The sequence below is a fragment of the Rattus rattus genome, chromosome 1, assembly GCF_011064425.1.
Source record: "Rattus rattus isolate New Zealand chromosome 1, Rrattus_CSIRO_v1, whole genome shotgun sequence".
In the NCBI taxonomy this organism is placed as follows: domain Eukaryota; kingdom Metazoa; phylum Chordata; class Mammalia; order Rodentia; family Muridae; genus Rattus; species Rattus rattus.
In genome coordinates this window covers 195930072-195955864 of record NC_046154.1, presented here as the reverse complement: position 1 = coordinate 195955864, position 25793 = coordinate 195930072, and the positions used below count along the sequence as shown (strand labels likewise).

General features: G+C 42.1%; 1 protein-coding gene and 1 pseudogene across 2 annotated transcripts in view; one reads left to right on the top strand and one right to left on the bottom strand.

Annotated features, from left to right (window-relative positions):
* Positions 1-559: 559 nt before the first annotated feature.
* Positions 560-25793, top strand: part of Rap1b (RAP1B, member of RAS oncogene family) — a 32653-nt gene continuing 7419 nt past the window's right edge. Inside the window, exons 1-4 of one of the 2 annotated variants that reach the window (XM_032912891.1) lie at positions 560-712; positions 22576-22657; positions 24067-24135; positions 25486-25542. In XM_032912891.1, coding sequence (XP_032768782.1) covers positions 22601-22657; positions 24067-24135; positions 25486-25542 — 183 coding nt within the window. In that variant the 5' untranslated portion in view covers positions 560-712; positions 22576-22600. Of the gene's footprint in view, positions 713-6401; positions 6473-22575; positions 22658-24066; positions 24136-25485; positions 25543-25793 lie in introns of those variants that run through there. The other variant, XM_032912896.1, reaches the window with a different exon arrangement.
* On the bottom strand, positions 15427-15891 carry LOC116909355 (annotated as a pseudogene).

Below are 25793 nucleotides of genomic sequence, written 5' to 3'. Positions count from 1 at the left end.
CGCCCTGCTTAACACACCACAGGCTTTAATACTTGTCAAACCCAAAGAAAGGCCATTTAAAAAATGAAAAGCTGCCCTCGCGCAGGCTCTTTCACTGCGCTCTGGGAGTGGGAACTGCTGCTCTGTTACTTCTCCAGCTACTTTCCCCAGCACAAAGGACCACGCGAACACGGACGGTCTGGGGGCGTTGGCGACTGAATTCCTGTGTGCACTTGGAGGCCCCGCGAAGGCTTCAGAGGTTTCCAAGCCCTGAGCTCCTCCTTATCCGCTGGGGTCGAGACAGATGCGGTCCGTTGAAGCTGACACCGATTCTGTCGGACAGCCAGCCAGTAGGGGCGAAGCTGACCGCAGCACCGAGGTGCAGGGAGGGAAGGGTGGGCCAGAGCCAGAGCGGGCCGGCGAGAGCCGGGGCAAGGCCCACTGCGAGGCTAGCACGCCGAGACCCCGCCCCCTCAGCTAGGACCCGCCTCCCGCACCGCCCCTTCCCGGGCTGCGCTCCTGCGCGCCCCGCCCGCGGGCGGAAGCGAGAGCGAGGCTGAACGCCTGACGTCAAGGCGACACCGCCAAACCTCGCCCAGAGTCAGGCGTGGAAAGCAGCCTGAGCGGCGGCGACGGCGGCGGCAGCGGCAGAGACCGCCGTGGCGCCGGGAGCTGAAACCCGAAGGGAACGCGGGGCGACGGCGACGGCGGCGACCCGGTGACAGCGCGAGAGGTTAGCGCGGAGTGCATGCGTGGCTGCGAGGCTGGCGGGGGGCCGGGCGCCGGCTGAGTGGAGCGGTGGGGTGCGGCGCGGGCCGGGCGGGGCAGCCGGGGGGCCCTGGCGGCGGCGAGGTGGCCCGGGCGCGCGGCAGGTGGCTGGAGGCCCCCGCGCCCCTCGCTCGCTTCGGCGGGCGCGCCGCCTCCGGGCGGCCGGGGAGGAACCGCGACCGCGGCGGGGGAGCAGCGCGCTTTGCGGAAGGGGTCAAATGTCTGAAATATGGCGGAGGAAGTGAGCGCCCGAGGAACCCCCACCCGCCTGCCCGCGGCCCCGCAGCCTTCCCCGCCGCGCCCCGCTCCCCGCCTCGGCGCCTGCCGCGGGGTGGGTGGAAGTTAGAGCGGAAACCAGAAAGTTGTCCTCTGCGGACACCCAGGCTTCTCCCGGCCCGGGGCCGGGCGGAGCAGCGTTGCGAGGGGGGAACCACTCCCCGGCGCCCCGCGGGCTCGAGCCTGACAGGGAAAAAGTTTGCCCGGATCGGGGCTGGCTTGCTTCATTTGTTGCGGGAAGTGGCAGGAGGAAGGCAGCGGAGCGAGCCCCACCTAGTCTGGCAGTCGCCACCGTGCAGAGAAAAAAAAAAAAATGTTAAAGGGCCTTTCCCTTCGTCAGCAGAGGAAATCTCTTTTTCTCTTGCAGAGAGAAAAATCCAGGAAGTTTGTCCTCTTCTCCTTTTTTCGCTGTCTCGATGTGTCTGATTCTGAAACTGACTTATCAGCGCCGTGAATTTGGGAACTAGGCCCTCGGGATTTTCCTTGGGGCGGAGTGTGGGGGGAGGAGATGCCTTTGGAAGAAACATCTTCGCTTCAGAGTTTGGAGCAGATGGGTTTGCTTTCCTTTCGATTGCCCCCTCCCACCCTCCAATGCTTTAGAAAGATATTTTGGCCCCGCGACTCTCCCCACTCGTGTGAATACAAGCACTTCTTTATTACAGTAATAGGAACTCACATTTTTTTACTGAGTTGAAAGTTGACATTACAATGAAGGCTGGACTTTTAATATTTTAAAATCAATTGAGTCTCGTTGAAATGTTTGCTTTGCTGGCAGTGTGTATTAATATATACCGAGTGCCTCTAGCTTGTAAATTCATTTTTCAGTTTTCTTTTGTATAATTTGAACGTTGTTGAGACTTGCCTAAAAGGAGTTTATCTTAGCAAGAAGTAACTTAATTGAATGGAGAAATTCTTTTAATTTAAAGCTCTTACCATTCTTAAAACCTGATTTGAAGTCTGTGTATTCAGTCATACTAGAGTCATGGGTCTTTCTAAGGACCGGAAAGAGACTCTTTAAAATCATCTAGTCCCACCCTGTCCTGTCATGGAGGAGGAAACTAAGGCCTAAAATAGATTAGATAACCAGTTACCTGAGTCTGATGGTTTGTAAGGCAGTAGTCTATCCATAAAGGACAATCCACAGGACAAAATGTGTGTGATTTTTTTTTTTTTTTAATGAATTACATCTCATAGAGGTGATTGGTCCCATTATGTTCTCTTCTCCAAGAGTGCCTTAGTTAGCTAAACGGTATGGAATAACCACTTGGGTAGTGTCATTCCCTGGTTTTGGTTAGAGGAAGTTAATACTCCGGGTAGAAAATAATTTTACTTAAAGACATAGAATCCGGAATGACACTCTTGTTTGATATGATCCATACTTTTAATCTCTTAGTACATTATATTCCCTTGTACTTTCTTGTTTGACACAAAGTTCAACAACCTTATCTGTGGAAGCTGCAAAGGAAAATCGGAAGGACATAGAGTTGTTTGGGTTGTAATGTGCCTCATATCAGAGTAACAGCTGAAGGGCCTGATGCTAAGCCGGCTTAATTTTTAGTCTGTGATCTGGGGCACCAGATGATGGACACGTCTTTTTCCTTTTTCTGTCTCTCTCACCACTGTTCTTTCCGTGGCTTGTATCACTTCCTGTCTTCTGTTACTGTTGTGTGTTTATCTGTTCTACCAAATTGTAAGGTCCAAGGATGGACTAGATTTCTTCTGCATGCCTCATATGACTAGCATGTCGCTATTACATAGACACTCAATGGGTGAAAGTTAAGTTAAATGAAAACACCATGAGAACAGGAATTCTACTGTATTCTTAGTTACTAGCATTTTACCCCGGGCACATAGTGATGCTTGGGACTTAAATTCAGAAACTAAAGAGAACAGTATAATAGTTTTAAAAAGAATTATACAATTTCTTCGGCAATCTCTCACTTTACAAGATGATCATTTTTGTCATTGATCATTTATAATGACTGCAGTATTTTCTTTTGATCTACACAGGAAGTGAGCCCTCTCACCAAAGAGCCTATAAGGTCTACCAAGTTGAAATAAAGAATTTTTTTTAAGATGATGCCAGGCATGGTGTTTTGCAGCTGTAATCCCAGAAGTTAAAAAATTGAAGCAGGAGGATTACCATATATTCAAGACTAGCCTGGGCTAATGAAACCCAGTCTGTAAATAAATACATGAATAACTTGAGCTGTGTCTGTGAAGGTCTTTGAAGGCCTTCATGGCCAAGCAGAAATTGATAAGATGTAACTCTGCTTGCTGTTTTCAGTGTGAAGTCTTAAGATTGGCATGGAGAGCCCACGCCTGGTTCTTTGCTGTTTATTTAAGCACTTCATAGTTATGGAAGGAAATTAACCTTTGAGAACAAACTGAGAGAACTTAGCTGATCTTACATCCGCCTCCCAAGTATAGCTTACATTTAGCATTTTATAATTGAATGTCAAGGAGATCTCCTTGATTTACACGTGTCATTCCCAGAAAATACATTTTAAGGGGTGGGCGATGATCCGAAGTGCTTAGATTGAAATACTGAACTAGGTTATTTAGTATTTATGCACTAAATAGTCAAAGGCTATTTCTCTTTAGCAATGACATATGTGGTCACTAAAACGTCTGTAAAAACTCATCTCTCTGACTGGGGATGTGGCTCAGTGGTCAATGTTTGCCTCTCTTGTCCAACTTGTAGGTTCAGTAACCTCACTGGAAAAAAACTCAATTTTCTAAGGTTTTTTAGTTGTGACTAAATATACTTTGTGAGTTTGATTTGGTTGGTTCATATATGGTGTGTGTGTGTGTGTGTGTGTGTGTGTGTGTGTGTGTGTGTGTTGTTTTTATATTTGTTTGTGTTTTATTTATTTATCTTGAACAAGAACAATGTCTTGAGTGATGGCTCAGTGCATTGTAACACTAAGTACGATTTTTATTCACCTGTCTACAAGCAGCGTTATGCCGTCTCATACTGAAAGCTAATCTTTGCAGTACTTGTAGATATTTTGCAGTGGTGTTGAAAGGTTCTGATTACCACTTGAAGACTAAAGTCTTGAAATTAATTCCTTAGAAATCTAAAGAATTTACTGGGAACAGTAATTACAAAGAATAGACTAAAAGGCTGGAGATGGCTCAGGGGTTAAGAGTGCTTATGGTTCCTGAAGAGGGTTCCCACCTTGAATTAGGTTCCCAACACCTATACCAGTTAATTCACAACCACTTTTAAGTCTAACTCCAGGGATCCACTAGCCTCTCTTCTGGCCTTCTCAGATGCCCACAGGCAGGCGCCCTCACTCACACACAGATATACTCTGGTACACATGAATGAGAGAGACTAGAAGGAATTTATCCATTTATAGTAAAAGTTTGACTTGCTGGGTAATCTATTGTCCTTTGTTTGAAACCACTTGACTGGATTCAAAGATTGATCCCTTTAGCAATAGATTTTTGCAATACAATTTTATATTTTGAAAAAGTTAATCGGGGATTTTCTGTCACCTTAAAAATAGCACAATTTAAAAATTCACCAAGAAAAAAATTTTTACTTATTTTCCACACTTCATAAACACTGCTATGCTTACTCCTAATACTCAAATTGAGTGTACACAGCAGTTGATTAAAGCCCTAAAACTTCCAAAGAAAGAAATGAAAATTTAGGAGTACTTACAAGGTTTTAAAAGTATACTTAAATTTTCTGAAAATATGTGTAACACAGTAACAAAATCCCCATCTGTTTTTTATTATACAGAGTGGTAATATTCTGGAATATTGTACTTAAGATTGGTTTCATTGGAGATGCTTGAGTAGAAATACACTCATTTCTAGATTAAGAGTATCTTCTCTAACTACAGTGGGTTTAAATTCTTACATAATCAACTGGTTATTAGCTACTGTTTCATACCATTGTGCCACTTTATATCGGTGAGGCTGTTCAGTCCAAGCAAGGTCAGGCCTTCCCGAGGTAACTCGATGGGTAATTCTTCCAGGGTTGGGATTGCCCTGAACTTGCCTCTGGCCACCCTGCAGATAGCCAGTAGGAGATGTTAAAGGAAGAGAGCAACTATTACAAACATTGCAGAGTTAAAGGGGTTTTAAGTAGAAGATCTAAAATGTATTGCAGCAACTCTGTAATTTTTTTCTTCCAGCCGTGTGTGGTGGTCTGTACCTGTAATCCCAGCATCTGAGGAGGCAAAGAAAGAACACCCTTCTGTCAGCCTTTGCTGCACAGCAAGTTCCAGGCCAGCCTGGGCTACATGAGACTTGTGTCTCTACACTTTTTCTTTTTTTACTTAAACCACGCCTATTTTGAAAATAAAAAGGGACTTGATTGCTTCGTTGGTAGGTTCTCTCTCCCTCCTGTGGTTTTCTTCGTTGCCTTGTGTGATAGGAAAAAAGATAAAAGCAATGTTCTGTCCACTTAGCAGTTTCACGTGGAGCTTGGGGAAGAAGTAGAAAGTTGGGCTCTGATTGTCTTCTGAAGGTCATCCTCACATTAGGATGTATTTTCTATGCTCACAGTGATGATATGCAATGAGAAGGACTCAAACATGGGGCTTGGTACTTGTTAGACAAAGTACTAAGCACCATAGTAAATTGGGGGACTTTCTAAGTTCTCATAATGAAACTAGAGGTTTCAGTTAAAAAAATGCAAACTAATCACTTAGTAGTTTTAGACAGTAAATATCCTGTACGTTCCATTCAGTACCCTGTGTTTTAAGTTAGCTTGGTGTGCTAGTAGGACATTATCTTTTTTTTTTTAATTTATTTATTTTATTTATATGAGTACACTGCTGCTGTCTTCAGACACACCAGAAGAGGACATCAGATTCCATTACAAGTGATTGTGAGTCACCATGTGGTTGCTGGGATTTGAACTCAGGACCTCTGGAAGAGCAGTCAGTGCTCTTAACCTCTGAGCCATCTCTCCAGCCCCGGACATTATCTTAATGTATTAGATACAGATACAACCTATGATTTTTAGGTAATGGGTTAACTTCTCAGTAATACAACTCCAGCACTCTGTGAAATCTTAAATTTTGTATTATACAGATAAAAAAACGGACAAAGACAAAATATATGCTTCCCTATTACTAGTTTTTATTAATCTTAGAATTTCCCTAACTTGGAGATACTGCACAAATTCTGCATTGGAATTTAGCTGAGTTTTCAGGTGTTTGGTTTTAACCCTTTTGTTAAAATATTTGCAATACGGAAGGTAAGGAGAAAGAGTCTCTTCTCTCCACTGAACTAATGCTTGGGGAAAACATGTCCTTTCCTCTCTGAAGTTTGTTCTTCCTTGCTTTCCTTGGCAAGATGACATGGAGATGTTGAACTTGAGGATTGTCTCATTTGTAAATGTTTTTACAGATCATCAGACATCCTCATAATTCTCACTCTAGAGCATCTCTTCTCCAGCATTTCGTAGGATCCTTGAAAAGCACACGTCAGTGAACAGTGGCTTGAGGAGTTGTTTTGGAGCAGTTAATTTGTTTTTGAGAAAAGGTATGACAGTGTTGCCCAAGCTGGCCTCAAACCTGCCATCCTCCTGCTTCAGCTTTGAATGTGCTGACATAACATTTGTATCCCCATACTTGAACTTTAAATATGAATCATTTTGCTCATTGATTTTCAAATTATAATCCAAGAAATCCTGCAGATAGCTTAGTCTGCAGGTACAGGGCTGCTATTGGTGATGATGGTGATAACGACTCTAAGATACCCTTGGCCTTTTTTTTACTGTATTAGCATTTGTTTCTACGTTGCAAGGCCAGCAGTGAGCTTATGACTTAATGAACTGGATTAGAGCTCTGATATATTCTTTACTGCCCTGATTGTTTAAAAGAAAGAGAAAAGTTCCAACTAAATGTTCTTGAAGTTGTTTGAAAAATGAACTCTCCCTGTGTACAGGTCTTTTTAATATAACTCCAGAAAAAGTGATTAAGTCTCAGGAGCTGAACCAGCCATTTGTTTTTAGGTTTACTTTTATTTTGTACATGTGAGTATTTTGCCTGCACGTTTGTGTATGTGTGCCCCCAGAGGTCAGAGAGGGTGTTGAATCTTCTGTAACTGGAGTTGAAATGGATGATTGCGAGCCACCACCTGGTTGCTAGGAGTTGAACTGTCCTCTGCAAGAGCAGCAAGTGCTTTTAACTCCTGACTCATCTCCCCTGTTCCCTGAACTGCCCATCTATGTAGTGTTTGAAGGTCTGTGCACTATGAGTGCAGTGCCCTTGGCTGCCAGAAGATGGCGTTGGATTTCCTTGGACTGGAGTCTGACTGTCTTGTGAGAATGCTGGGAATAGAACCCTGGTCCTCTGGGAGGGCAGCCAGAGTTCTCAACTGCTGAGGCATTACTCCAACCCTGACATTGTTGAAAACAACACACCTGCTTGCTGTCTTAGGGCACGTAATAACAGTATCAATGGATGATTTTAAATAGCTCTTAGGCAAAAATTGGGGTCTTGGAAAGCTTTCTCAGCATTAGGCCCTTGATACTTGATAGTCTTTTCTTTTTTTTTTTTCCTTTTTTTCTTTTTTTTCTGAGCTGGGGACCGAACCCAGGGCCTTGCGCTTCCTAGGTAAGCGCTCTACCGCTGAGCTAAATCCCCAGCCCCGATACTTGATGGTCTTAATGTTGAGGGAAGCATCTTTCTGTGAAACTAAGGAACATTTGAAGAAAGTTCACAATGAAATTAGCCATTACTAGAGATGTATGTAAAATGACCAGTACAAGATAGAACAAGAAGTCTTGAGTGCTGGGACTGTGTTTCAGAATCCTTACTGATCTGTAATTGGCTTAGTGGAGTTTCTTTGCAGTCTTCTCTGGGCAGTCCGTTCCATTTTTGGTCACATAAACTTGGATAATTACTTCTTTAAGCTTATTTCTGGTTTGGCTTGTCACTTCTTTTGCCTCTGGCCTCCGACTCCTGAGCCTTTGTGGTCTGAGCAGCTGTGGCTACTGACAAGCTTCCACTATACCAGCTTTATATTGGCTTTAATTTTGTTTCTTTGGCATGAGAAATTTTGGTATATCTATATTAAACAGATACTTTTTAAAAGAGGCTTCAGGATGGCAGTATTTTTCCTTTTGAAAAACTGCTATTTCTTTTCTGTGCTTATGCTTAGGAACAGTTGTGGCAACCTTGTTAACAGTGAGAAGTTGTTTTTTAAATTTATTTTATTTAAACTGAGAAGTTTTAAAAGATTAGAATAATCTAGTTCTAGATCTATTAACTAGCTTCAGGTTGTGAAGGCAGCTAGGAAAGTGGATGAGCAAATTGTGGGAGCCCTATTAAGTCGTAAGTCGTCCTAACTTACGTTTTAGTCCTGGGGTCAAAACTAAGGGTCTAAGGTAGGAGGAATCCAAGATTTCCCGGGCCTTCAGCTCTCGTCTTAGAGTGGAAGGAGAAAGAATGTCCATGAATTGTAGCTAGTCCAGTAGTAACTACCAAGGTGGGCCACCTGGGAAACTTACAGATAGAAAAAGACCCTAACCCATAACCCCTTGGAATCTATTTAAACTACAAAGGAACAGATTGGCCTATTCTACATACTTTTATAGAAAGTGGCATCTTTTTTTTTTTTTTTTCTCACATGATTAGCCTTGCCAAAGCAGGACCTGAAAAAAAGCAGGGTTAAAGACACCCAGCAATGTAGTTCAGCAAGGATAAAGGCACCTTCTACGGAGCCTGAGTAGGATGCTTAGAGTCCATGTGGTGGAGACAACTGACTCCCACCGGTTGTTCTCTGACTTCCCGTACACAGCATCACATGCTCTTGGCATGCATGCACACACACAATTTAAAATTTAGTTAAAGCTGCTCAGCTATTGGTATCTGGGATTGCTCTTGCAGAGGACCTGGGCTTGGTTCATTGCTGCTATATACAACTCAAGCTTTAGGAGTCCGATGATTTGAGCACAAAGCACTCTCATGCACGTACCTACCTACACACATACATAATTAAAAATAAAAAATAAGTTGGTTAAAAACCCAGACTTGTTCCTTTCCACTGAAATCTTTAGTAAAAGGCAGAGGTCCGTGTGACCCGAAGAGAGTGCTCTCAGGAGGACAGTTGACACTGAGAACAGGGTTAAGTACTAAAGAACTTCTGCCTACCTGAGCTGACCCCAGTTTGGGAGGAGACATAGGGAAACACTCTGCTGCTGCTTGTATTAAGTGCTCAGGTGTTCTAACAGTTCTCCATTATGGAACATACTGATATCAAATTTTATGTCCAGGACATTCATCACAGGCTGCCACTACATACTATTTATGCAGTCCTGATTACTAACTTAAAAAACAAACATGAGATTTGTTCCATTTTAGCCAGTTTTATAGTTTGTGCTTTCCCCTTTCAGGTAAGCACTATCACTTGAATCATAGGCCTTCCTGGTAGCGGTGTTGTGGTTGTTGTGTTGTTGAACTTTTGGAGCTTCCTTCTGTAGCAGAGGCTAGCCTTAAACTGAAAATCCTCCTGCATCAGCTTCCTGATGGGATTACAGGTGTGTACACCATGGCAGGCCTTTTGCAAGCTTTTAGTGACAAAAAACTTATACCCTTTCCCTGGAGGGTGTACTGTTCCTGTTGGTTGGCTGACACGGTGAGTTAGAGCTTTTACTGACCTTGAGTTTCTGGCAGTCCTGCCTCAGCCTCCTGAGTCCTGATATTACAGGAACTGTCACCAGGACTGCGTTTGCCGTTTGTAAGAAAGTGATGGCCTTGACAGTAGCCAAGAAGGTCAGAAGAGCAGGAAGTGGGGCAGATGAGAGGGCAGAGAGGGTGCGGAAGAGTTCTGGTTCAAAGGTGCAGGGCTGTGAGTAAGCATGCTTCATTGCCGTGCTTCTACAGAAAGACCTACAGGAGAGTGAGAGCCTTGATTCCCCCGCCCCCACCTCTCTAGGATCCTATGCAAAGATTTACTCTGCATTCTCTGCCACCTTAAAAGTCTGGTATTGAGGCCTTTGTCACTCACAACTGGTGGAGGTGACACTGCATTGGTTCCCAACAGAACCTGCTGTAATTGCACATTAGATGTTTACAATAGGCACCCATTTCATTGTCCTTCATGTTTTATCTGACTCCTAGGAAAATAAGGATAAATCAGAAATGATATACTTACCAGTTTTGTTTCTTTTTTTCTTTTTTTTCATCTTTATTAACTTGAGTATTTCTTATTTACATTTCAATTGTTATTCCCTTTCCTGGTTTCCGGGCCAACATCCCCCAACCTATGGTGTTCCCCTCCCCATCCTCCCCCCCATTACTGCCCTCCCCCCAGCAATCACATTCACTGGGGGTTCAGTCTTGGCAGGACCAACGGCTTCCCCTTCCACTGGTGCTCTTACCTGGTTTTGATTCTTAAAACTAGGTCTGGTTGTGTAGCCAAAGCCCAGGCCGAACTGTAACTTTTCATCCTCCTGCCTCAGAGCCCTCTGAATTGGCATTACAGAAATGTTAGTTATTTCAAGTAGTTGTTAAACTTTGGTTTCTGTCTTACAGCCTTTTGTTTTTATTGTTACAGTTTTGGGTTTGGGTGGATTTCATGTTTTGACTGAGCTAAGGCCTTATTCTATAGCCCAGAGTGCTCTAGAACATACTGTGTAACCCAGGCTAGGCTGCACTTCATTTTGAGACAGTTTTTCTGCTGTGTGCAGTCCTATAGTCTGATTATTGGGGTTTAGTGGTATTGTGGATTTCAGTTCTCTCCCTGGTAATGTCGGTGACTCTTCAGGTGCTTATCTTTCTAGGGGAAAGGTTCAGCTTTAATAATTGAGGCTTTTCGGGGTTCTTGGAGTCTTATGGTACAGTTTCTGTGCCAATCATATCTGATTTTCTTGTTTTAATATTTACTGATATGGATGTGCCTGGGTGTATGTGTGTGTGAACCATGTTGGTATAGGTGTCTGCAGGTGTTAGAAGAGATGAGCAGAGCCCTGGAGCTGAATCCCAGGGAGTTGCTAGCCACCCAGTGGGGGTGCTGGGGCTTAGGTCGTTTGCTGGAGTGATACATGCTTCTAATTACTGACCTGTCTGTCTCCAGTCCTCCATTCTTAAAACTTTTTGAAAATAAAAAGCTATATAAAGAATTGAACACTTTGTCTTTATTGAGGATCATCATAAGCAGCTACTCACTCGCACTCCTCTTTTGAAAGTGTTATGTCTGATTATATTTAACTATTGCTTTCGGTTGTTTTTTTCCTGAGATGGGGTTTCTCAGTTTATAGCCTTGATTGGCCTAAAACTTTCTATATAGACCAGGTTGGCCTAGAACTCAGATCTCCTCCATCCCTGGATTGTTGGTAGGTATTCTCATTCTGAGACTTGGGTGACTGTTTTCTAGTGTAGTGAGGATGTCAGAGTACTGTGCATATGAGGCATGAGTGGTTGCACTAAATACAGCAGAACTAGACTCACATCGGGGCCTAGGTAAAGTAAAAGCCATTTATAACAGTGCAGGGTTTGCCATCAAAGCAGATGTGAAGCCTGGTATATTTAGGATTGTTTAGAAATTTAGAATTAGTTTTGAGATGGATTAGAAAGCTTTTGTTAATGATGTCTTCTTTGAAAAAGACATTATTAGGTTATGAAGATGTTACTTTCAAGCACCTTGAAAACAGTCTACTAGAAACTCACAGACTGCCTGGAGATCAGCAGTGGGTATCTCCTCATTCCCTCTGCTCCTTAAGTTCTCAGGAGGAGGCTTCGCTGAAGCAAGCCTGTACAGTCTGCTAATCTGAATGGCCAGAAAGACACGGGGATGCTCCTGTCTCCCCTCCCACTCCCGTACTGGGCTTACAGACACTCAGGCTTTTATGAGGAGGAGGCTGGGGTTCAAGCCCAGGTTACTGTGCTCATACCACAGTGTACTGGCTAGCCATTTCCGCAGCACTCCCAAGGAATATTTAAAGCTGACATAGGCTGCAAGGCAGAGTTTGTCAGTGAGTCTTCAGGGTTCTTAGTGTTGAAGAACCTCCCGATGCCATAGTTAACAAGAGTCCATTTAGAGATAATTAAGGCTAACCTGTGTATATTAGTGCCTGTCATTTGTGGGTTGTTGTTGTTTTAGTTTAAAATTGAAACAGTTTTTAAGTCTTATAAACTACCATATCATGTCATTTATTTCCTTAGAAACCATGTCAATAAGGTTATAAAATCCATTTAGTTATAAATAAGAACTCAGTGTAAGATTAGAATAAGAATATTGTAAGATGGGGTTGGGGATTTAACTCAGTGGTAGAGCGCTTGCCTAGCAAGCGCAAGGCCCTGGGTTCGGTCCCCAGCTCCGGGGGAAAAAAAAAAGAATATTGTAAGATAACACAAACACAATTCTGTTTAAAAACCTACAATGGAGAGCTGGCAAGACAGTCCCCAGGAAGGATCCATGTGCTAGGAGACCCAGTTCCCTAAAGTTGTCCTCCGTTTCCCACATGCAAACCTTGCTGCATATGCACTCGTATGTATATGTATGCATGCATACATGAATATACAAGCAGTAAAAGAATTTTTTAAAATCCTTCATGTGGGGCTTGGCAGTTGAGATCACTTATTGCTCTTGTAGAGGACCCAAGTTCAACTCCCAGCATTCACATGGGCATCTGACACCCACCCTTCTCTGACACCCTTGGGCACCAGGCATGCAAGTGGTTCAATACATTATGTCAGCAAACACTTGTGACCATAAAATAAAATCTAAAGGATTTTAGTTTTTAAATCCCTGTCAGAACCACCATGTATAGGGACAAGAAGTAAATAGCTGAAGTGTATTGTTTGAAACTCAGAATTGTTAACAGGAAGTGTCTGTCCACATTTCCTTTGTCTCTGTGCTCTGTTGATTGTGACAGACTACCATTCAGACTTTTCACTTGATATATATGCTAATGTTAAAAAATGGTAACCTGAGTCTGTGGGGCTTGGGGGTGAATAGACTTACAAGGAAATGAATGTTTTAAAGAAAGCTTTTAAAAGGTTCCTCTGCTTTTATTTCATGTGTATTTGCCTACCTGTGTATGTGACTGATGCTAGGAATCAGAGCCTCTGATCTGGAAAGGGAGTTAGAGATGCTTGTAAGCCACTGTGTTGAGTGCTGGAAGATGAACCCCATCTTCCCAAGTACAGCAAGAGCTCTTCTTCACTGAGCTAGTTCTCCATCCCTCACACATTTTGCTAACCTAGTAATTATGCGGGTAAATGAAGTGTTTTATGTGTGTTCATTTAGGGAAACAGTTTATGGCAACCCCTTTTTCTTTCTTTCTTTCTTTCTTTAAGATTTATTTGTTTTATGTATGAGTACACTGTCCTGTCTTCAGACGCACCAGAAGAGGGCATCAGATCCCATTATAGATGGTTGCGAGCCACCATGTGGATGCTGGGATTTGAACTCAGGACCTCTTGAAGAGCAGTCAGTGCTCTTAACCTCTGAGCCATCTCTCCAGCCCCCTTCTTTTCTAAGTGGCCTTTACTGAATATCAAAGGCATCTTTGAATAAACCAAGAAATATAAAAGAACTGTTAAATTAATCAGGCCAGTGTGGATAAGTGGCTACCATAAGCTACGGATTAGATTGGAATATTAAATTAGTAGAAAACTATGGGGAGCACTTTTGCTTCCACTGCTTTTGTTTCATGATTAGTTTTCTCTTTTGTACTTTTGGCAGATTTACTAGTGAGTTAACATTAGGAACATCTTGGTCTTGAAGTTCCTTTTAGAATGTGTATATATGTAATTGTGCATATACGAGGCCACAGCCTAAAACCAAGGCATTCTCTTGGCTTCTTGGTGCATTTGGGGGACAGTCATATTAGACATGTCATTTTGTCCCAGTTATGTGGTAATGAGAAATGAAATTTCTATAGCCATTGTTCCTAGACTTGTGGAAGACAGGAGATATATATATATATTCCTGAATTCAGCCTTTTGCTGAAATAGGCTATAAATGATGTTTTTAAAGTTTAACCATCCTTGTGTGAGGTAGTATGTTGTGAAAACTAGATGTTTATATTAAAAAATATGTGTGGTGTTTATCCACTCACAGAAATGGGTGTGATTTGTTAAAAAATCCCTACTCTTTTTTTTTTTTTTTTTTTTTTTTTTTTTCTCGGAGCTGGGGACCGAACCCAAGGCCTTGCGCTTGCTAGGCAAGCGCTCTACCACTGAGCTAAATCCCCAACCCAAAAATCCCTACTCTTAAATAATATTAATCTGTTAATACTGATAGCCTGATTTCTGATTTCTTTGCTCCAGTACTCCAAACTAGATTTAGTACTTGCTTAAATATGTAAGTGCACATTTTTTCCATCAGTGTCGTGGAGATGTCTTTGTGGTTCATGAGTAGTTACTTATAAAGATAGTTCATGCTGTCTCTTGGAAAGTTTTCATCTTTCTTTGCAGAAGTTTCAACTCTGCTAAGTAGGGGAAACACACACTCACATACACACTCTGCTTGGCAAACATACACTTTTAATAGTTGCATTAAATTATGGAAACCAAGGACATTATGGGTTGTCTTCCTCTTCTCTCCCCACCCCCAGCAAATATTTCTTTTGAGTTTTACTGCTACCACCCATGACTTACATGAGCTTAAGTATGAGAGGTTATTTAAACTACTGAAGAATTGGCAGATGGAGATCTGAAGAATTAGGACATCTTTTTCTGTTAAGTTGAGGAAATCTTTGCAAGGCAAAAAGATAGTTCATGCTGTCTCTTGGACAAGTGTTCATCTTTCTTTGCAGAAGTTTCAACTCTGCTGTTCCTGTTACTAATCCGTGCAGTAGACAGTGCTAAGTAGGGGAAAATCAACCCCCCCTTCCCCTTTGAGTCCCTTGGATTGGAACTGCTCTTACACTATTCTCATTACCACAGATAGACAGGCAGCTAACTAATATCTTGAGTTGTTGTTTGATCTCAACACCAATTTGTCTCCAGTAAAGTAATATGCAGAATCTTCCTCTTCTCTTTGAGGGTCTAGTCTATAGGACATAGGTCTGGCAAACCTCTGTAAAAGGCAGGATAATAATTTAGACTTTGTTGACATCCTTATCGGGGGCCATTCAGTTCTGCCATTTTAACCTGGTGACAATTAAAGATGAGGCTCATTGAATGGGCAATGACTGTTCCAGACACAGCCAGCAGCTACTGGAAATGCAGTTAGTGACCAAATGCTGGCCTAGGATATACCAGGTTTGATCCCTGAGTATCTTTTCTGTTCCAGGCTCTGCATTAAGGGTTTTTTTTGTTTGTTTGTTTTTGTTTTTGTTTTTTTTGTTTGTTTGTTTGTTTTTTGTTTGTTTGTTTGTTTGTTTTTGTTTTTGTTTTCGGAGCTGGGGACCGAACCCAGGACCTTGCGCTTCCTAGGCAAGCACTCTACCGCTGAGCTAAATCCCCAACCCCTGTTTTTTTTTTTTACTATTCTTTATTATGCACGTCGGCTCAGGCCCTTAGTGTACCCGGTGAAGCCGAAGTTGGCGTTCTCCATCTCCTCCTTGGTGCGTAACCCATAAAGGTAGCCGATGAGGGGTGGCACCCATCGTGTGGTATGGAACATAGACTCCCCCACCTTCCAGTTGGGCACATCTTTCATGATGATGGCCTCCTCCTCCAGGTTCTCCCGAAGAATCTGCAGGGTCCTGCGGTCCTTCTCTGCCTGGAGGAGTGGCATGAGGGCGATCCTGGCCTCCAAGTCTTCGATCAGCAGGCGCCTACGCTCCCGGTTCCACCTCATTATTCTCCAGTAGCCAAAGATCAAGGCCCCGATGCCCAAAGCAAACAGTCCCGACAGTCCCGGGCGGGGCAGGTTCCGCTTGTAGTCGATGGGGCCTTAGCCCCCTAGTGGGGGCATGTCCTGCTTCACCTCCGACGCCGCCATACTTTCAGGATCTCTGCATTAAGTTTTAATGACAATGAACATAACACATAGATCCTAATCCGCAGGATATTTAATTGTCTTAACTTTAATTGTTAGAGTGCACTGAGACAGACTCAAGACAATTTATGCACTTCACACAGCCTGGAGGAAATTTTATCCAGTGTCCTACTCAATCAGTCAGCCATTAGCATCTAGGTAGGAAGGTAGCCTGAGAGAGAGAGAGAGAGAGAGAGAGAGAGAGAGAGAGAGAGAGAGAGAGAGAGAGAGTGTGTGTGTGTGAGAGAGTGTGTGTGAGAGTGTGGGGGGGGTATCAGTCAGCCATTAGCATCTAGGTAGGAAGATAGCCTAAGTGTGCATCTGGGATCTGTGGTCATTGCACACAGTAGGCACTTATATCCAAATAATGCTGTGGAATAAAATTGAAACACCAGCTTTCTTAAAGGTCCTTTGGTCAGTTTTTTGCAGTTTCTTCCATATGGTATATTGTTTGTGGTTTATTATTTCTGGCCCTTTCATTCTGATTTTCATTATTATAAAAGGGGTTTTTGTTGCAAACCAGGACTCATGTGTTTTAAAGTGGGCTGTATATTATAATTGCATAATAAATTAGATGTGTTGTTTTGTTGCCTGCTTTTAAATTACTACTAGCTACTACTACTATTCGAATTCCTTTTGTTGATTTTTAATATCTTCTGTTTCTCAGTATAACATACCCTTCAGGTTGTCTGGTGTGTTGCTCACTGAGTCAAAGCCATTGAGCAGCTCTCAGAGAAGAGCTTTCCTGTCTTCTGTAAATACGCGTTGTTTCATTCCTCTTCCTGAAGAGTTCTAATTCCATGTGAGACTTCCTTTGACACCTTTGTTCCTTTGACTCCGGTATATTCTTTTCTAATTGAAACGCTGTAATTTTTCTTAATACTCCTTCTCTATAAATCAGTTGCTGATTTCCATTTGAGGTCAGTTTCTTGCGAGGAAGTGAACTCTGCTCCCCTTTATAATTCAGACATGTAAGACAAGTAAATGCCTGTCAAAATTGATTTTACTCTGTAGCCATCATTTGCACATGTCGTTGTTAGTGGACTTTCCAAAGCATTACAATGCCAGTAAGTAGTGCTGAGTGGAGAGCACTAGGGCACTCTGGCTTTTAAATGCCTAATGTAATATTTTGGCTTTACTAGAAGGTGTTCTGATTCACAAACTTTGGCTGGAAACTATATACTTTATCAGGTGATACTTAGTATGAAGCAGCCTGAAAGGTCCCCTCTTTCTTTCCCCAGTGGTTTAACTGTTGGCCACAGACGTGTATGACGTATAAATGTGTGCATAGGAAAGTCTGCAGCTCCTTATTCCTTACGCTTGGTGTTTATGTGTTTCTGTTGTATAAGTCATAGGATGCTAAAGTTAATGTCTTTCTGTAATAGCTGATATACAACTGAGTAAATTGGCTACTAACCATTGCAGATTGTATCAGCAGATAAAATAAAATTAGGGCTAGAGAGAGGTCAGCAGTTAAAAGCACTTGCTGCTCTTGTAGGGCCTGGGTTCATAGCTCATAGCTAAGATGTGTGAGTGCAGGTGCGAGTGTGGGCACCTTGACATGTGAGTCTTCACCTTCACCCTTGTTTGAGACGAGGACCTTTTGTTGTTTGCCACTGCCTTTCCCAGACTAATTGACCCACAACCTCTGGGGAGCCTGTCTGCTTTTATCCTGCTGTAAGAGCACTGGAGTGACAAATAGTGGTTGCAGCCCCCAGCCTTTGCCTGCTACACCTGACTGAGGTGCTTTACCCATATGTCTGTCTCCTCAGTGTTGCTTTTACAATTCCTTGGGTGTCTGGAGTTCAAGCACTATAAACAGCTGGGTAGATAGGACCTCTAGAACACGCAGATTAATATTTACCAACTGTTTGCTTACTGTGCTGCTCAGTCGCTTAACATTTTGGACAGTGCGTTTCATTTGATCTTTAAAACTCTGAAGAAATTCTGCTAATTCTATTTTTAGATAAGGAAATGACATATACAGAAAGGTCAAATAAGACAAAGGTCATGCCCAGTCCAGTCTTAACTTTTACTGTTTTTCTAGTTTACCATAAAATTAACTAAAACCCTTCTTGTCATATTCTGTCTATAGCAAGTAGTAAATTAATATCCATAATCCAGTTCTGAACTATACTACACAGACATCAAGTCAAGTAAGTGTGCTTGTCTGTAGTTTACAACCGAGTCAAATAAGAAAAAAAGGCTTTGGTTTGTGGTTGTTTTGGTTTTTGTTTGTTTTGGGTCGCTACCTTGTTTGTCTGGTCACTCAGCTGAGAAATCTGTAGTACAGTTAATATATTCAGGTACTGAGTCAGTCAGGTACTGAACTGAAAGGTGATGAGTGTAGTTAAACTGGAAGACATGATCTTCAGTTGCAAGCCAGCTTTTGTTACTGGATACTTCAGTGAAACATTTGGCAGGACTGAGAGATTAGCTCTATTTACTGGAACTAGTAACACTAACCCGAGAAAATGGTAGGAGAGCCCTTTTCCCTATTTGAGGTATTAAATCTGTTCAGAATGGACAGAATGCTATATGCAGCTTCATATTGGTTTGTTCTTTTGTTTGTTGTATTTGGTTAGTGAGGCTGCGTCACTGTAGCCCAAACTCATCATTCCTCCTGCCTCAGTCTCCAAGGGCAGAGGTTGCCCTACACCTGGCCAAGAGTCTTATTTTTGACAGGAATCTGGGCCTCTTTTTTTTTTTTTCTTGAAAGATAATTTTAAAAATCTGCTCCATTCTGAATTCTGTTACTGTACCCAGCAGGTTAGGATGTGTCCTGACTTGAATTAGTTAAAGTTTTTTGGAAGCAAGACCGAGAACTTAGTAATCGGCTGAAACTGTTAGGCTGCTACTTTGGGACTTGGAGGCGGAAAGGAGAAGTCAGGCATCTCACTTCCAGATTGAGTTTAGTGGGAGAAGTAACATCACTTGACATCAGGAACTAGTAGTTAGGGGGTGTTACATAGCCCTTTGTAATTTAACATCGCAGAATTCCAATTGAGGGAGGAGAGTTAAAACTAAACAACTTTGAGGATAAGAAAACTGCTTGTTACCAACATTCTAAAGGGGAAAAGTTTCTGTAGCTACTTGTATACTCTTTGGCATAGAATTTTACTGGAACAATAATCAGGCCTTTAAAATCTTGCATTTCAGGGATGGAGAGATGACTCTGTAAGTTAACATACACAAGAAGACCTGAACCTGAGTTCAATTCCAGCACCGTACCCCATTTTGTTCTGCTTTTTATACTTTCCAAGCTTAATTCTCATGACCGTCTCTCTATCTCTGTCGCTGTCCATCCATCTGTCTGTCCATCTGTCTGTCTGTTGGCCTGACTGACTCTCTCTCAGGGTGATAGTTGGAGAGAAAGCCCTGGGTGCCATTGCCATATTTTGAAATTAGAAAAAAAGGATTTTCACTGTATGAAGCATCTTGGGGATTTTGGGACTACCAAACCACAAAGAAGAAAATATTCAGTGAGAATGTCAAATCTCCCGAAACTGGATTATAGGCAGTTGTAAACCAGCTGCTAAGGGTGCTGGGAAGTGTACCTGGGTCAGGTCCTTTGGGAAAGCAGCAGTGTTCTCAACCACTGAGCCATCTTTCTAGCCTCTTTTCAAAAGGGCATCTTATTAGGCATCTTATTTTAATTGTATGCCCATGTGGTGTGAATGTATGCATATGGGTGTGGATACCCATAGAGTTTATACAAACAAGCATTAATGAATAAATAATTAAAATGTGACGAACAGGCTCGTTCCTATCATTCAGCCGAGGCAGTAAATTCAGGGTTAGCCTAGCTTACATAGAAAGGCCATTTTTGTGTGCAGTTTTGAACTGTGACCAGTGTATCCATAAGGAAGATTTCTTAATGGTTTCCATTTTCAGAGTATGTTGGATTATTTACATCTCTCTCTTGGTGCTTTTAACTGCTTTCCTGTGTGACGGGTAGTTAAGTTGGTATAGTTACAGTTCTACAACGGGTCTCAACAGATTCCCTCAAATGTGCAGCCCATTTCTGAGGCAGAAGATAATGTAGCTGCGGTAGTCTCTTTATGACAAATGAAGATTTACCACCGTCCATCAAGAAAAAGTGCCTTGTGACAATTAAATGCTCTAAACCTTAGTAGGGGTATAGGTTACTCAGATGTTGGCAGGACTTAACCTCATACTTAAGAGCTACACGGTTTACGGGATATAATATATTCCTGTAAATTAAAATGTTTTGGGGTTGGGGATTTGGCTCAGTGGTAGAGTGCTTGCCTAGGAAGCGCAAGGCCCTGGGTTCGGTCCCCAGCTCCGAAAAAAAGAATTAAAAAAAAAAAAATGTTTTGAATGCGTACACTTTAAAAAAGTAAATGTGTCTTTCTTTAGCACATACATCTCTAATCCCACCCAGCACTGAGGAAGCTGAGAATCACCAAGAGTTCAAAGCCATCCTGGTCTGGAATGAGACCTTACCACTAAAAAACAAACAGGAAAAAAAAATGTTTCCTGATACATTGGGAGGTTCCCTGACAAAACAAATACAAACTGATACAATGATTGTCATCAGCAGGGTTTGTAGGTGATGCAGGTGAAGTTTGAGCTAAGTCCATCGTGTCTGCCTGAACGGATCGGTGGTGTAACTTAACCTCAGTCCTCAGTGGGCAAGCCTGAAAAGCTTGTGGGGCCTCAGTTTCCCCTCCATTCTCTGTAACAAGTGAAAGCAGGACCATCCAGGCCAAAACAAACTTGAGACAAACCTTCACAAGTAGGCGAACAGAAGTTAAAGTAATTAGCTGAAGAATCAAACTAATGACAAAAGTATTTACCAAATGATATAACTCAGTGAGAATCAAAAAGCCAGTTGCCTCCTACCTAGGCCTACTTGGTTACAAGGCCTACCGGAGCAGTCGGGGAGATGAGCTCAAGGAGTCAAATGGAAACCAACAGTGTTGCTACAAGGCGAAAGAATTCATCCTGAGGAGCTTTTTGAAATGATGCTATGTGAGGACTTTCATCATGAGAGGGCAGGAATTATAAACATGCAATTATTAGTTACTTTAAGCAAAAGACTGACTATATTAGAAAACTGCCTCCCTTGGGCAGAGCAAACTGCTGCTTTTATGATTTGAGGGGAATTATGAAACTAAAGATTGGCAAACTCGGCAGGAGTGAATGAGTGAATGTGAACTGAAGAACTGGGAACGCTGCAGAGCTGGAGTCCTGCAGTGTAGCTCAGGTTAGCCTCAAGCGTGGGTCTTCTGAGTTCTGAGATTGTAGGGACGCACTGCTATACCTGGATGGTGTTTCCAGTCCCTATCCATCACACTCATTCTTCCAGAACATTGTCCCAGTGAACAGGGATTTTTCTTTCTTCATTGAGTATATATGTCTGTTCTCAACTGCTTACAGTTGATAGATGTGGGGGTTTGGGTCGTTTGTTTCCTGTTGTCTTAAGACGGTCTGAGAAGGTCTGAGAAAAGCGGTGTGTCATGTTATCTTTTAAGTGGTTGGATGCCCTTTATCTTCTTCCATTTTCTTTGGATATTCTGATTGAATTATTGTTATTGTGAATGCGAGCTTCCGGATTCTTGGGTCTTAGTCAGTAAATTGAAGGACGTGCACACAGATTGCACGCTAGCAAGGGAGAAAGCAAAGCAATAGTACAGGTGCTGCCAGAGACATGAGTGGGCTCTTCGAGTCAGGAGGACTCAGGGCTCCGGGGTTGTTGTCTCGGGCCTTGCTTTATGGGCTCTAGGAGGAAGAGGAGGTGTTTGACTACAAAGGGAATACGAGGGGTTGTGGGTGGGGTCTCTGTTTTGTTTGACAGGCTTTGCTCATCGCCTTACTTGATATGTCCACTTTTAATCATAAACAACGCCCAGCTATGGGTAGGCATAAGATAGTATTTAGGAATTCTCTCAAAAAGTTCATTGAGCACAGTTTGCCTTACCACACAATGTACCAAAACTGGTTCAGGCCAGATCTGCCCTCTCATTCAATTCCTAATGTATCTAGGATTATATTTTGTCCCTGAAACAGGGCTTGAGACTCGCTAGGGGAGAGTTAGAAACATTCCATTGCTGTGGTGGAATGTGATTGTAGTTGGATGCAAGTTGGGGGTCTTAGGATGCTCACAGTTTGGGGTGGGGCGGGGGGATTCAGGAGGGTGTCTTAGGATTCTCACCATTTGTGTGACTAGTGCCTGCTGGTGCAGGTCAAGAAAGATATATGCATTGTCCAAACAAAGTGTGTCACAAGGGATAATCTATTATACTTCACTGCCCCAATAAGATAGAGTAAAAAGTATTGTCTGCAATTCTTTGTATCTTACCATATTACTATTGTGTGTAAGACATGCATGTGTGAGTATATGTACCATGTGTGTTACATGCGTCAATATCAGAGGACAGCTTTGTAGCTGGCTGTCCACCTTTACATGGATTCTGATTATCAAACTCGGTTGCAAGACATTGACAACAAGTGCTATACCAAGCCATCACAGACACGTTTAACTTAAATCTGTAGTAAATTTGCACAGTGCTCCCATGGAAGTCTAGTCTAGTAATCATTTTATGTAAATCTGCTGGTCTGGCTGTCTTACAAAAAGCACATAAATACCAAGACTTAAGATTGTTTTTCTTCTTCTTTAACAAGGTACTAAGTGTAACAAGTGTGCATCATGCGTGAATATAAGCTAGTCGTTCTTGGCTCAGGAGGTGTTGGGAAGTCGGCTCTGGTAAGTCATTCTTGCTCAATATAAGCTTTTTGCTTCAAGATGTTCTTTTCTACTGAAGTGGTTTTCGTTTTGTTCTCTCTCTCTTTTTTTTTTTTAAGATTTATTTTATTTATTTCATGTATATGAGTACACTGTAACTGCCTTCAGACACACCAGAAGAGGGCATCAGATCCCATTACAGATGGTTGTGAGCCACCGTGTGGAGCTGGGATTTGAACTCAGAACCTCTGGAAGAACAGTCAGTGCTCTTAACCTCTGAGCCATCTCTCCAGCCCCTTGTTTTGTTCTCATATTTAGTAGTCAAATGGAAATCTTGACTTGGAATTCCTAATTCTCCTGCCTTTACATAATTCCAGGAATGTTTAAGTTATAGCTTTCAAGGCCACAACCATTTATGTAGTGATGGACTAGAATCTAAGGCTTCACACAGCTGGCAGAGCCCTCCAATTGGACGACAGCTCAGCTTCTGTTGTTTATGGTTTTTGTTTCCTGAGACCTTTTTTGCCAGGTACACTAGACTGGCCCTAAACATGTGACAATCCTCACTTGTGCTGGAATTTTAGGTGTGTACACCACACCCAGCTCTTTTAAAATATGCTTGTGGTTATCTGCTTTGGTCTCATTAAGGTAAGATCCCATAACTTTACGAGAAGTCTAAGATTTTTCTTGTAATTTAGACAGTTATTAAGTGTGTCTGGATAGGTAGCATGTTATATGAGAATTAAGTTTAGGCTTTCCAGAGAGTAGCAGCCTATACATGTGTGTATATTTGCATGTTAGTGTGATTTAGAGAAATTAAGTTTTTTAACTTGTAAAATGTTCTGTGTATATATATTTACAATTAGTTTTTTTCCAAACCTTTGACTAATTTTATATTGTTTTAATGGGTATGTTTTTCCTAGCAAGGATTAGCTTTAGAAGAAATGGTTTGATGTGATAAAGGTTGGAGAATGGAGAAGACAGAAAGAATCAGCCTAAGTAAATCAGAATTTAGCAAAGAACCACAAGACGTGGGACAAGAAGAGAGTGGTGGTGCATCCTGCCATCCCAGCACCTGAGGCTGAAGCGAGATCCAGTTAACAGCCTGCCTGGGCTGCATAGGGCTGTTTCAAAACAAACGTAGATTGACTTTCACCTTACTGTTAATAAGATAAACCATCTCATTTGGTCATTTTAAATGGCCACCTAATGCTATGCATCCTTATCTACAGATTTAAGCTGGGCATAGTGGTGCGGGGCTATAATCCAACACTCGGGTAGGAGAGACCAGTGTGCTGTATATATCATTGAGTTCCAGATTAGCCCGAGATCACGGTGAGACCCTGTCTCAAAACATCAGATAGGTAGAGTTTACAGACTCAGATTTGCTCTTCCTTTTGGAATATAATGCTATTTTAATTTTTTTCCAGACTGTACAGTTTGTTCAAGGAATTTTTGTTGAAAAATATGATCCTACGATAGAAGATTCTTATAGAAAGGTATGTTACTTTTTAAAGGCCTTTTGGTTTTAATACAAATGTTTAGATTTATTTTTAGTTTTCAATTATCAAATGTTTTACATAAATTAAAATGAAAAGATGTTTGCTAGTAGAAAATTCATGTGCTATTTCTTGTCATTGCCTGCCTACTACTGTCAGCGATTCGTAAGCATTTATACACATGAGTGCATAGACCTTCTAAGTTTATTCTGACCTCAGAACTGTGACTTCACAGTGTCACTTAACACAGCAGTCCCATATTCCCAGGCCTCGCTTCACAAAGCCTCGGCTCTCTTACTCTTCTGGAGGCGGCCTCCAGTGGGCTTCCCTTCCTTGCTACTTAATGCCTCCTTAAGACTGCTACCGCAAAAAAAGTGAGTCCTGGTGTTTGCTAACACAGCACATGTTAATAAAACAGTGTGCAGACATTTTAAATTTAACAGCGTGAGAGTTGTCCCTCTACCTTTCTGAAGCACCTGGCCCTCCATTGTGAAGATCTGCATTTCCATTTTACCACTTGCCTACCACAAAACTGGAAACTCTTTCCTGCAACCCAGCTGTAAAGCAGAAGTAGTCGTTTCCTTCTGTATCTAATTCGAAATAAATTTCATTCCTAGAAAATGTTAGAAGGGATAACACGGGTATGTACTTCATTTCATAATTATGACACCGCTTCCTTGCCTCCAGAAATTGTGTTCCAGTATGATGAGACAGTAGATGTCTAGGGAAATAAAGGCATACCCAGAGTGCTAGAGGAGAGCTAGTGGGCAAAGTCACGCTGCACTGTTACAACTCATGTTTTCCTACTTACCTGTTTTGAAGCCATTTCTATTCCAAAATTAGTGTTGAGCCAGTGTCGTGGCTGAATCGTCGTGACTTATTGGGACTTGGAGTTGGTATCTCACTGGAATTTGGGGTGCTTTGAAGTTGGATGACTGCGTTGGTTGCTTTTCTATTGCTGTGATAAAACACTATGAACAAGGAAATTAAAGGAAGGAAGCATTTATTTGGGCCTACTGTTCCATGGGTTACAGTCCATCATGACAGCAGGCCACTGTCATAGCAGCATGCAGAACAGAGCAAAGCAGAGAGCAAGCTGGTCCTCAGCGCTGCACCCATCTCAGCCCCATCTCTGCCCCAGCCCTCCCAGACAGCAGCAGAGCCATAAACTGGGCGCTTCTTACTAAGAACTGCTGTGGTGACTGAGTAGTCTTTAAGTACTGTTTGGTATTGCCCTGTAACGGAGTTCCCATAACTTCTTTTCTGTTGTGCTCTTTATTGTTGTGGATATTTTAAAGTAGTTTTACATGCATTAAAAATAAAGGAATATTTTAATTATTTTTTCTTCAGCAAGTTGAAGTAGATGCACAGCAGTGTATGCTTGAAATCCTGGATACTGCAGGAACGGTATGTAAAATAAAATTATCAAAGATATGCAGTGTATAGTACATACATAAGGTTTTTAAATGTTGCACTTTCTAAATGCAGTATATCAGTAACAAAGATTGTTTAAATGCTAGAGTGGAGATTTTCATGGTCTGTGGTGGTACTAGTTCATTTAAGACAGTCTATTACATATTTCAGATAATGTCGATAATGCTTGGGTGCACATTTATTCTTTGATGGCTATTATGAAATTGTTATGTTTGGTAGCTATC